The 12,304-nt window shown below is 43.1% G+C and overlaps 1 protein-coding gene across 1 annotated transcript in view; it reads left to right on the forward strand.

The window, feature by feature from the left end:
- LOC136632189 (tyrosine-protein phosphatase non-receptor type 11-like) overlaps positions 1 to 12,304 on the forward strand; it is a 110,307-nt gene that overhangs the window by 50,140 nt on the left and 47,863 nt on the right. The window contains exon 2 of the mRNA XM_066606898.1: positions 2,156 to 2,278. Coding sequence (XP_066462995.1) covers positions 2,156 to 2,278 — 123 coding nt within the window. The remainder of the gene's footprint in view (positions 1 to 2,155; positions 2,279 to 12,304) is intronic.

Below are 12,304 nucleotides of genomic sequence, written 5' to 3' on the forward strand. Positions count from 1 at the left end.
CCAAAACCCGGGAGGCTGAGCTGAAACTAAATGAAGCCCATTATAGTCAATGGGGTCCATTTAGTGCTGTGAGGTTCCATCCTGAGATGAAGCAGGAAAGTGAAAGCCCGAGCGCAGATGTGAAACCACCCTGCCACCAGCCTATTCCACAGTGCTATACAGACCTCAGTCCCTAGGATCATGCTATACAGACCTCAGTCCCTACCCTCACTATGGCTTATTTCAATTCTCCCTCTCTGATGATTCACACTAGGGCAAATTTCTGTTTTTAGAATGTAAAAGGAAGCTTAAAAACCTGGCAGGAACCTTGAAGCTTCATGCAGATGTTGCTTCTGGTTAGATTTGAACCCACAACCCCAGTGCTTCTAGACCCTGGGGTCCACCATGTTCCATTAGCTGATTGGGTCATTCAAGGACCAATCACCCAAGCGGTAATACCTGACCATCTCAGATTATTGTGAAACACTTGTTCATTACTAGAATGTATGTAAAACTCTGGTCACAGAGTCAAGAAATGCAGGAGGATCAATTTTTTCCATAAGTCCCCAAGAAGCATTACTTTGATAATTCATCTATCGGAATCTATTAGGTGTAGGAAGATGTACAAGGTGTCATCCTGTTGGGGGAAAATGTTATAAATCTACATATTACGAACGCTGTAATTTCAATGCAAATTAAAGTAAAATTGAAACTAGTTTCAGAGCATTTTTTTTGTTCCTGAGCCGCCCCAGTGAGACCTTAATAACTGCAGTAACACTCCTAGGTTTGTTCTCCACAAAAGTACCATAGATACGAGGGTCTCGTATGTGGAAGGATTTGCCCCCATTCCTTGAGGAGAGCTTCAGATGATAATGCGGGGATGTTGACCATTGATACAGCGTTTTGGTTTATCCCAAAGATGCTCAATGGGATTGAGAACCAGACTTTGGGCTGGAAGTTTGCGCACCTTCTGCTTCTCAAATCAAGCCTCAACATTGTGTGCTGTGTGACATGGTGGTCATGTTGGTAGAGATACTGGGTAGTCCAAAGTATTGCCACTGGCTAGGAAATACATCATTGTCCACATTAGCTCTGTAGCCATTGATGTTGAGGGTGGACTTTATTGTAACCAATGATCCTAGTTCTTTCCAGCAGTGCCCCCCCCACTCTATAACAGAACCTTCCCCAAACTGCAGTTTTGGGATGATGCAGTCATGTAGAAACCACTCTTCATGCAACCGTCACACCCAAGTGAGGCCATCCAATCGGAAGATGTGGTCGGATGAATCGTGGTACATGATATTCCATCACAGTACACCAACCATTGCTTTCACTCATTCCAAAAACGATACTCCAAGCACCTTCGCTGGTGCCTCTATGCATACACTGCTGTGATGTTGGGCTGCGTTGCTGATGATTGATGTGATAGAGGATGTTAGAGTAAATTATGTGACTGACGCAGCCAATGAGAGGCTGCAACGTCACATCCTTAAACACCAGGCATCATGGCTCTCAGGATTTAAGTGACGATGCCAGGAGAACAAGCGGTGACCGTGCAGGAGTCCCCTTATTTCCTGTGATATCTGATGTCACAGGAATCACTGGGATCACAGCGGCCATGTCTATGTCTGTTTATTATTTTCACACAGGGGGTTTTATCAAAAAGGGGATCGTTCAGTAACCACACAACCCCTTTAATTAATGTCTGAAAGCAGATTTCTCACCCAAGTCATGCTATGTAGCATATTCAGGTGTATTTGGTCACATTACTACTAAGAGAATGACATCTTGTACTTTTTTCTACTCCCAATAGATTCCAAGCTTTGAATTATCAAAAATTATGGTTCTCAGTAAACTTTTGAAAATTGGCGCCCTGTATTTCTTGACCCCATTACCGATTGGGTCTGCATGGTTGTTCATTTCTGGAATTATGTAAAAAAATCGAAAATTTTCAAGGTTTCCAAAAAATTGGTAGTGGTCAGATGTTACCCCTTGGGTGGTTTGTCCTAGAATGATCTGACTATTTTGAGCTCTATATATATATATAACTTTAATTGTCTATACATGACTCTTTATAATAAGAATATAATATTTCTGAATTGCATATTGCTCATAGGAAAGGTTTCAAAAATCCTGTAAAACGTATATTACAAAATGTTTTGTATCTTCTTGTCAGATGGTTTCATCCAAACATCAGTGGATTGGAAGCTGAAACTCTTCTCCTAACGCACGGGGTACATGGAAGTTTTCTGGCTCGGCCTAGCAAGAGCAACCCTGGAGACTTCACGCTGTCTGTCAGGTAAAGACCTAGCCATGAGTTTTAAAGGTTTTTTTTTTTTTTTTTTTTATTACACTGTATTTTTCAATGTTAGAGCTTGTCCAGTTGTAAACTATTAACTGCCTATCCTTTTAATAGGCCATTAATAGTAGAATGACAGGGGTCTGAGCTGATTTCTGCAGAAAGCAGACAGCTGCATTCCCACTGCAGTGGCCAGCTTAGTATTACAGGCAAAGGCCCTATTCACTTCAATGATTGTAGTACTAAACCTAACCACTGCAGTGGTAACAGAGCTGTCTGCTTCCTGCAGAAATCTGCTCTAGCGAACATCTGATTGGTGAGGGTTTCTGGCAACAGACCCCTGATTATCTACTATTCATGGCCTATCCAGCAGGATAGGCCATCTATTCTTTACACATGGACAGCCCCTTTAAAACTTGCCTGACGAAAAACTATATGCCTAAGGGTGCCTTCAGACCTGTGATCGCGATATCGCTGCCTTTTTTTTTTTTTTTTTAATGCAAATGTCAATAGGACTTTAACATTAAAAAGTCCTATTGACATTTGTGTTTAAAAACAGCAGCGATATTGCGATCGCAAGTGTGAAGGCACCCTCAGTTTAGACAAGAGATCTAGTTTATGCCTGGTTCCTTGGTGTGCTGGAGTAGTTGAAAGGTCTAAGCATGGTGGTCTAGGGCAGTGGAGGGGTTTATGCCTGATTTCTTGGTGGTCTAGGGTAGAGTGTGGGGGTAATACCTGCATCCCTGGTGATCTAGGGTAGTGTGTGGGGGTAACATCTGCTTCTCTGGTGGTCTAGGTCAGTTAAGGGGTTAACACCTGATGTTCAGTTTATTTGCCCCCATAGGATCCAGTGATGCCTCCTGTTTTGTGTCTCTGACAAGAAGCTAAATGCGATAAGTACATTGTGCGTAGTTACTCCTTCTTCATTGTACAGATGATGCATCCAGGGGCAGAGAAGAATGAAAATACGGACATGAGCGCCCTCCTTGACTTTAGACTGTAGGAAACACCATTTTGGATAAAGTATGGAAAAGCATTGTATCGGCTATTCTACTTATAAATTCAGGCATATCCTCTGGTTTCCCTTTCATTTTACTGCCCACCTGGCATCTGGGCATTCGATCCTCTGTGCTGCACCTTGTGAACAGACACCGTCTAACAGCCACCAGGACAACTTGCTTATTTCAGCACTCTATGGTTATGTATCTATTTATCTCCTAAAATACACGTAGCGTCATGCCCTCAGACTGACGATGTGAACTGTCCCAACCATTCCGATACGTTTATAGATGGAGAACATCTCATCGCGCCTGAAATATCCCTCCAGATCTGCCTGAGGAGCCGCGTCTGCCCGGACGTTCCTTCTCGGTGATGCTGCTATTAATCTGCCCTGTTGGGTAGATACGGAGATCTTGCGCCGCTCTCTTCCCCTTGTGTGTTCTCGTTATATTTGTCTAGCTTGTTTATACACTTATCAGGCCCTTCGTCATTTTTATGGTTAGTTTATAGCTTGCATACACAATTTGTTTCTTCTAGGGATTTCTTACAACCCACACAGGAAGTGACTTGTAAAGGGATTTCTGTAAACCAGAATTAAAGGGTTTCCCAAATAACCAGTTTATGTGCAGATGTAATGATTTCCCTTTTCTTGCCATTACTTATCGTTCCTTCTCTTTCTAAAACAGCACTAGTATATGATGCCCCCTTCAACAATCTTAATGGGGTATTCTCATCTCAAGCTTGTACTGTATGGCATATCCACAGGATATGCCATAAACGCCTGATAGATGCTGGTCCTACATCTTGAAAGCTTCCCCCGATTTGGCCAAGCTGCACAGCCATTAAAAACTTACAGCTAGTGAACAGTTCATTTATTAGCAAGCTGTATGGACCTACATCACCGGAGGGGTTATTGGCCGCATCACTGCCGCAACCCAGCGGACACCTACTTGGGACCGAGTGGGGGCGAGACAGGTTCACTTCTATGCTGCACCTTCTACTACCACCACTCTGTGAAGTTTCTTTTCACATATGAAGCCCCTTCATCTCCACTAATGCGCTTGTGACTAACCAGAAGGCTGCCTGCTTCCTTAGTCTTAACTCTAAACCAAAGAAAAGACAGGTGGAAGAGGCAAGAAGGAGGAGAAGGTGGCTAACTTGGCAAGCTTTACTGGATCCCTATGCTAGCTTTAATGCAGTCCCTACTATGTGATGTTACAGCAAGGATACTAAAATAAGTCCAGCCAAGAAAATTATCACCCGCCTCCTTTCTCTTGCCCAATCAGTGTGTCCATCAATAGTTACTCCTCTAAGTGGCAGTACTTCGGGCTGCTTTCTGTTCTCCCACCCCACAAAGTGATTAGTGTCCTGGGCCGTCCTGTCCATTCCGGTACTAGAAAATGCCACGGAAAGAGGGTCTGGAGAATGAGCAGAAATGTGTGCCAAGTCAGACCTGGCATACATTTTTGAGAAGGCAAATTCATAAATCCCGCCTCCACAATGTGATGGCTGTGATTGGCTGAACAGCGATTGAAGAATCAATCACAGCCATCGCATTGGTTCATCGAGCACAGTATTTATTGGCTGAGCAGCGCTTGCAAGCCAATCAGAGCAATCACTTTATGGAGGCGGGATTTATGAATCCTGTAACCAGGAAGTGATCTTCTGTGGGCGGCCGAGGACTGCAAGAATCATGGCGAAGCTCCGGAGCGCAGCAGGAGGGACCTGAGCCGAGCCTGCTAGGTAATGTTATAATAGGACATCCCTCGAAAATAAAATAACCTCTTTTGGGGCAAAAATTAATATAAGGCAGGGTCTTCGTTTCGGGGAAACGCGGTACATTAAGGTGGAGTACCTCTTTTATCAAAAAGCAGTCCTTGATAAAGTGTTACTTTTGTAATTGGGGAAGTTGGGTTTTCTTATACTTTTTTTTACTTAATGTATTCTGTTTCCTGCGAAATATGATTTGTACTTGTGTTTCGTGTGACTAATATTATTTCACGTGTAAAGTGCAGCTGGAATGAGAGCGCAGGTAGCGGTAGGAAGTTGTGCGAATAACTTTGTAGATCTTTTGTTGATAAATTTCCCCTTTGCTCAGTTATACAAACAAAGCTGTTTCATACCGTGCGTGTGTTTACGTGGGCGGTTTTCCTGTGTCAGTTAATACTTGAAGTATGCAGTATTTTAACCATTGCCTTATAAACTCTATAGGTAAGAGTTAACCGAGAATAATCCTACAACAACCACAACTGACATGTCTTGTGGATCTGTTACAACTGGACTTTAAAGGGACCTCAAAGATTTCCTCTAGTAACATGTAAATCTCAGGTCTATGGCCACCTTTACCATTATCTGGGCGTTGCACCTCCTGATGGTACGAGAACTCTCTAACTCGGCGAGAAAGGTCCTGCGTTCCGAAGTGTCCATCTTATTGTTCAGCCTTACGAATGCATTACTAATAGAGTTGAGAGAACATACTCTGGCGAGCTTGATGCTCGTTCGAGTATTAGCGTACTCGATGGTGCTCATTACTCGAACGAGCATCAAGCCGTGTTCGACCCTGCCCCAGCTTTTGGCTCCTCCCCACCGCGACGTAGCGCGCATCACTGGCAAATGTTTGTCGAGAGACTGAGACTGACTCTGCGTCCCACATACAAAAATGCTCGAGTCTCCCATTGTAGTGAAATGGGGTTCGTTACTCGAGTAGAGCTCTCGAATGTTACGAAAAGCTCGACTCGAATAACGCGGACTCGAGCATTTGGGTGCTCGCTCATCTCTAATTACTAACAATCATGTAGATGTCCTAGGTTTTCCACATATATTGACTAAATATTGAATTTTCATTGGAAAGTCTATTTGTGTGCTGTGGATTCCAGTGGATTGTGTGCTGTGGCCTCGTATGGCGCAGAGTGTAAAGGCAGCAATAGGCAGTCCTAAGCTCTCATTCATGACCTGAAGGTTGCAGGTTCAATCTCCTACATGGTTCAGGTAGCCGGCTCAAGGTTGACTCATCCTTCCGCGGTCAGTAAAATGAGTAGCCAGCGTGGTGGTCGGGGGTAATAATTGCCTGAAGGCGCTGAGGAATAAGTTGGCGCTATACAAATAACAAGCCACCCCCCCTTACTTTTGAACACTTTTTACCATTAAAACCAGCAGTCAGGTGCACAAGTGATTGGTTGGCCAACTGTAACCTTGATTGATGGGTTCCTCTCAAATAGTATGTTTTTAACACTAATTAAAATGCCTCTTTTTTAATGTCCCATCAGGTGTTGAAGGACCTATTAAGCTTGTTGCTGTGGGGTCCTGCTCTACCTACACATCAGTTGATCATTACCAAGGTACATCTGACCATTTATGGTTACACTAGAGGCAGCCACATGGAAAGCCTTCATACTAGAATCCTCTTTGAGGTTCAAGGTCAGGTTATAGATAGATCTGATACTCTCCAGTCTCAACCTTTTATCAGTCATTCCCATTCTTGCAGTCGCTAACTGAAATAATGCTGCCGATAGTAATAAATAGCCTGTTCCTTCTCGTCTACTAGAGGTGGGTATCACTTTTTCGCAATAATGATGAAAGTGGTAGAAAATCTTTGTCATAGGTCGAACTTTTTCGGTTTCACCTTTTACCCAATTAAATATAACAATTTTATTCATCCAAGAAAAATGTTTTACTTCATTTTTGCTATCTTCTAAGTAAATCAGGTGATGCTTTTGCCACCCACTGTGATAGGAAATTTATACTAATGGTTGCGGTCATGATCTCTTAGTCATTAACTTGACTTTTACTATTAAATCGGACGTTGAGTTCTATAACTTTGTCCTTTTTTCATCATTATTTCCATGTTTGAGTATATGAGACTGTTCAATTTTAAAATACAGTTCTATTGCTCAGTGTGTGATGTCATACATATGACATCACTCTCGCTGAGAGTAGTTTTTAATTTTATTTATTTATTTATTTATTTATTTTTTGCATCAGGGGTTTCGGGGTATATCCCTGTTGGCCTTGTAAATCTCTAACTATTTTGTCAAGTTGTTTTATGCTGGAGCTGGACTCTACTGATGGCATCTTTGTGCACCAGCCTGTTGTCCACAGCCTGAAACAGCAGTACAGAAAAAACGCTGCCCAAGGATGCATTCGATATTAAAAGTGATGTACCACCTGCCATGAACAAATCCATAGAAAAGTATGGGATTTTAATGGGGACTGGCGGACCTGCACTCAAGCGCGGCATTTCTTTTCAAGCGCTGTGTGCTCTTATCTTGCTGTGTTTTTTGCGCTTTTTTTAATGCATCTCATCGCCCATCACAATGATGGGGTGTGTTAAAAACCACTGTCAGACGCAGTACCTTTCGAAAACTGTGCTAAAATCGCGGCATTTGCGACGCTGTTTGTGAGAGTGGTCTAACGCTCTATAGGATGAGTGTTTTTCTCATGGAGCTTGCTATACTTATGGCGCCATATTTAACCGCGCTCGCTCGTGTCTACCAGTCTCCATGGGTTTATGTTTCCCACCCCAGCCTGGGAATTACAGGATTTGTCAGTGTGTTTCCACTTCCCTCTTTGCCGGTGTCACGTCTAGTATGCACACCTTTTGAAGTGTCCATTTCTTCTCTGCCTCCAATTGATTGTGGGAATGGACCCTTTTCTCCCACGCGCTGTGGGGTCCTTCGCCTCAGTGGTCTGGCCAGTCCTCCATCTTCAGCCCCCTGGTCATGAGGGTGGTTCTCTAATCCGCTCCCTCTATCAGTTCAGCTGTGCCGCTACCCCTTTACTACTAGTCTTTGCTGGGCTGCAGTGATCTCCCGGAGCTGTGACGCGGCTCACACCCTCTCTATATCTGGCGCCTGAGGCGCTGAGAACATTCTCCAGTCTTTGGGCCTGTGGGCTAGACTTATCCCTGCATTCACTACTCCCTACTGTGAGGCAGTTCCTTCCGACGGTAAGGTGCCAGTCACACCACTGCAGTTTTCACTGAAGGGAGCAGAGCTTCCTTTACATGACTCTTCCAGTGCCTCAACACTTTTTCCTCCTTACCACCTGTGGCACTTGCCAATGGAGGGGCCTCTCATCAACAGTGCTACAAGTGCTTTTCTCGTGTCTATCGGCTCCATCTTCCTCCTGGCCATGTTTTGGGCTTAAACATTGCACTTGGGCCACTTGTCGAAGTGGCTTAGTCGCCTAGTCTGTAGGTAAATGGAGCATGGGGACTCTCCACTTCCTTACACTGGCATTTGGTTTTCATTTCAGTGTTTCATTACAAGACTAGGGGGGAAAACCATATGGTAGTCCAGCCTTATCCTTGTAATCCATGTACATTCAACAGTCCTAATATTCCGCAGCCCCCTATGGTTCTGAGTCTGCACCCCATGCTTTAGTTTTCATAGTATAATTTTTTTTTACATGTACTAAAGTACAGTAATATAAGAACCTAAATCTTAAGTCGCATGAAAAAATTAAATCCTTTTGAATACATATATAGTTACAACCAATAGCAGTGTAGTATTCATCTAGGGGGCAGGGCTCCTGCTGTCTATAGTTGCCTTACAGTAATTGACAGGAATGGAGGATGGAAAAAGGCTGATCTTCTGGAACACACATAAAAGAAGTGTTTATATTGGACCGTTTTGATTTATAATTTGAGACCAATTAATAGAAGAATTGTCGGGGCCTTGTGTATTTCCTACATTTTAGCGTTCCTTTAAGACTTGTATTACAAGTCGCCTGAACTTGTTACAGTCTCTGCTGCCTCCAAATCCAGACATTGCACAAAGATTCCCCTGTCTTGTCATTTTCCCCTTTGTGCCCTTAACCTCTTCATCACTAAAGCAACTGTCTGCGTATGTCAGAGTCCTCCACAATCGCAGCTTTTGTCTGGGCACAAAGAGGAATTCTCTTCATGCCAAAACCCTCCGGCAACACCATCCGGAGCGATGAACTTGGGCTTGGTAAGGGGAAGCGTGTATATGCTACTTTACCACCACCACTGCTTTGGCTTCTGAGCAGACGGACGCTCCGAGCCCTAAAATAGCTCAGCCTTTAGTGGCATGTACCGGCCCCTGTGTCATGTCTTCTACGGTTAATTATAGGTTTTCACTTTACAATGACACAGCACAAATAAATCTCGTTGGCATTGCCCTCACTTTGAGCGCTGCAGAAGCTGGAAAGGGTTAACAGACTAGTGATATCCACAATATCTTATCAAAGGGTTTGTATAGCTTTTATTTTATGCCCCTACTTAGATGTGTTTGCCCATAGGCCTAAAGCTATGTACATTGCCAGACTTAGCTTTGTGCAGCCCCTGCAGTTGCACAGGGTGCCGGCCACCAGTGAATGGAGGCTTTAGGTCCACCTGGCCAGATAATAATCTTTCTCCTTGTGGCAACATCTTATAAAGCTACATGACTCTTCTTCCTCTTGGCTCTTTTCCCCTCTGATTCCCCCCCCCCCCACTCCAACACAATTGCTTAGTTCTGCTACCGCATTTATGTTATGAGCTTGGTTCTGTTGCTGTATTTGTGCTGCAGTTGGATCCGGTTCTGTATTCACAGCACCTTCTAAAGATGTATCTCTTTAAATTAGGGCATGTATTGGATGCTTAAATTACCATAAAGCACTGGGTGATATAGTACCGTCGATCAGCCCATCTAAATCTTGGCAGGAAGTAAAACATGAACCGTATGCAAAAAGTTTGTTCGATCTTTTACTCCTTTCCATCCCTCCATTGGAGGAGCTTAGATGAACGGGGCAGGACAAAGTGGTGGTGGCGGATACCCAATACATTAGCCATTAGCCAAGAACATTAGAGTGGCCTGTATGTGGTTGAGGCTCTTGCCAATTCGTAGTATCAGAGGACCCTGTTTGAATTAATTTCATTGGGGCAGAAATGCTCTGGTTATGAAGGTCATTGTATGCCGAGCATCCTGGGCGTCTTCCAATCCCGATTTTTCTCCCTACCGTGATTGGGATTGTTCAGAGATGGCGGGTTTTAGGCTATTCGTATTATTTGTAAATGCACTCTTACACCAGATCCCACAAGCTTTTTATAATGGGGGATGGTGTACTTAATTTTTATATGCATTTTCCTGATACTGTAGGAATTCTCAAACTTGAACCCTATCTCCAGAAGGTCTGTCAGTAACGGAATTCGGGGGAGACCCAATCCAGGTGTTACTAGATCATTTGTAATAAGGATCAAATAGCAGCTGACGTGTCTGGCAACCCCTGGATCTAATACCAGATGACAAGTCTGGCAGCCCTCTGTCTAATATTAACTGATATATCCATGTGCTGCAGAAAGTGGCAGCGAGCCAGACATAAGTCGAGCGGTCTGCGCTGCTTAAGTAACACTTTACAAGCCATGATTTGTAGACTGGAGGTGGTTCTACACAGTAAGATAATACAACATGGCAGCAAGGTCAGATCATTTCTGCATTACACAAACATTTTAGTTGAATTTCCAATGGTGGAATAATAATTTGGATTTATATTAACTTTAGGATAGAATATGTGCTCCAAGTTAAAGTGACCTTCTTGTCCCCAGGGCAAAAATCCGGAGGGAGGTTGTATTACCAAGTGACGTCCTTTCTCCTGGTTCAAACTACAATCTACTTCTTCTTGGGGCCCCTCTTCATTCACTATTGGGTAGTCAAACACTGCATGCTCCTTTCTGTTTGGCCAATGCTTTTCATGTGAGCAGGGTTGGCCAATTAGAGCAGCATGTAGAGTCTTAGACTACCAATGTACCACTAGTGCTCAGTGGGCATCAGGTAGTCTATGGATTACTTTGGCCATCTTGGAAGACTGAAGGGGAGGGGGGAGGCTTTAAGAACAAGCCAGTCAGCTGCTAAACCGTAGAAGGGATGGCATCAGATAATACAGATAATATAAATCTCCCCCCTCCTCACCCAGCTTTCCCAACCTTACTTCTGGTCCAGGGTCAGATTTTATTCTAATACTGTATCTCGAATCATCCCTTTTAAAAGGGACTCTAATCCTGAACCCCCCTTTTAAAGAGAATGTATCAACTATTGATTTTTTTTTTTGCTTTTTACTGATTAGAATCCGATAGTGAAACACTCACCTTCTAGGTGCTCTATTTAAGGCGTGATGATACCCATCCCGACTCATGTCACAGCCCTCTTACTAGCCAAGCCAGAATCCTACTGCACACTGATGAGGGGCAAATACCCCAAAACAGCTGTCTGTGCATGGATTCTGGCTTGGTTTTCAATTCCCAGTCATTGTTACAAAGACCTGTATAAAGGGTCAAGCATTGATTTGCAGGAATGCTGCCATCCAATAGGTGGCGCTGCAGATGTATTGTTCAATCTTCCTTATTTTAATATATTTCCCAGAAGAGCTTGCATGGCCTTAGAAGTCTCCTCACTCACCTTCTAGGTGCTCTCCTTAAGGAGTGATGATACCCCTTCCGACTCTATAGAAGTGTAATCTTTTCGTTCTAACCTTGTTTGTCATGATGAGTTGACTGCTGAAAAGTTTTCTCTACATAAGTCAAAATGTTAAATAATATGATTTTTTTTAAAATTATATATCATGACATTTAAAATTCTAAAAGAAAAAAAACCACCAAAAATAACCTAAAAACTTTATTTATACACTAGGTCATTTTCGGATGACACTTTCCCATTCAGTCCCAGCCAGCCCCATGTTACCGTAGACTTGATGCAATTTGAAGTTGTTTGCAGCTAATCTCCCCCATGTAATGGACTTGATTGGTTTGTATCGTGTTTTATTATATTATATTTATTTCAATGCAGCTCTTCTGCTCTTTTGATAATTGTGATAAGTCATATTAGAAATCCCATTATAGTGAAATCAAACACCATAATGTGTCATTAAGCATAGCTCATTACATTTATTATGTAGGCAGGGAAGAAGTAATGGGATGGAGAGAGCTGAAAATGATAGAACTACTTTTTCCGAAAAATGGATGAGGGAGTCGGGCAAAATCCTATTTAACATGTGGAACACCATTCTTATCAATTAAGTCCCAATCTGACG

Source organism: Eleutherodactylus coqui, chromosome 6 (genome assembly GCF_035609145.1).
Source record: "Eleutherodactylus coqui strain aEleCoq1 chromosome 6, aEleCoq1.hap1, whole genome shotgun sequence".
Classification (NCBI taxonomy): domain Eukaryota; kingdom Metazoa; phylum Chordata; class Amphibia; order Anura; family Eleutherodactylidae; genus Eleutherodactylus; species Eleutherodactylus coqui.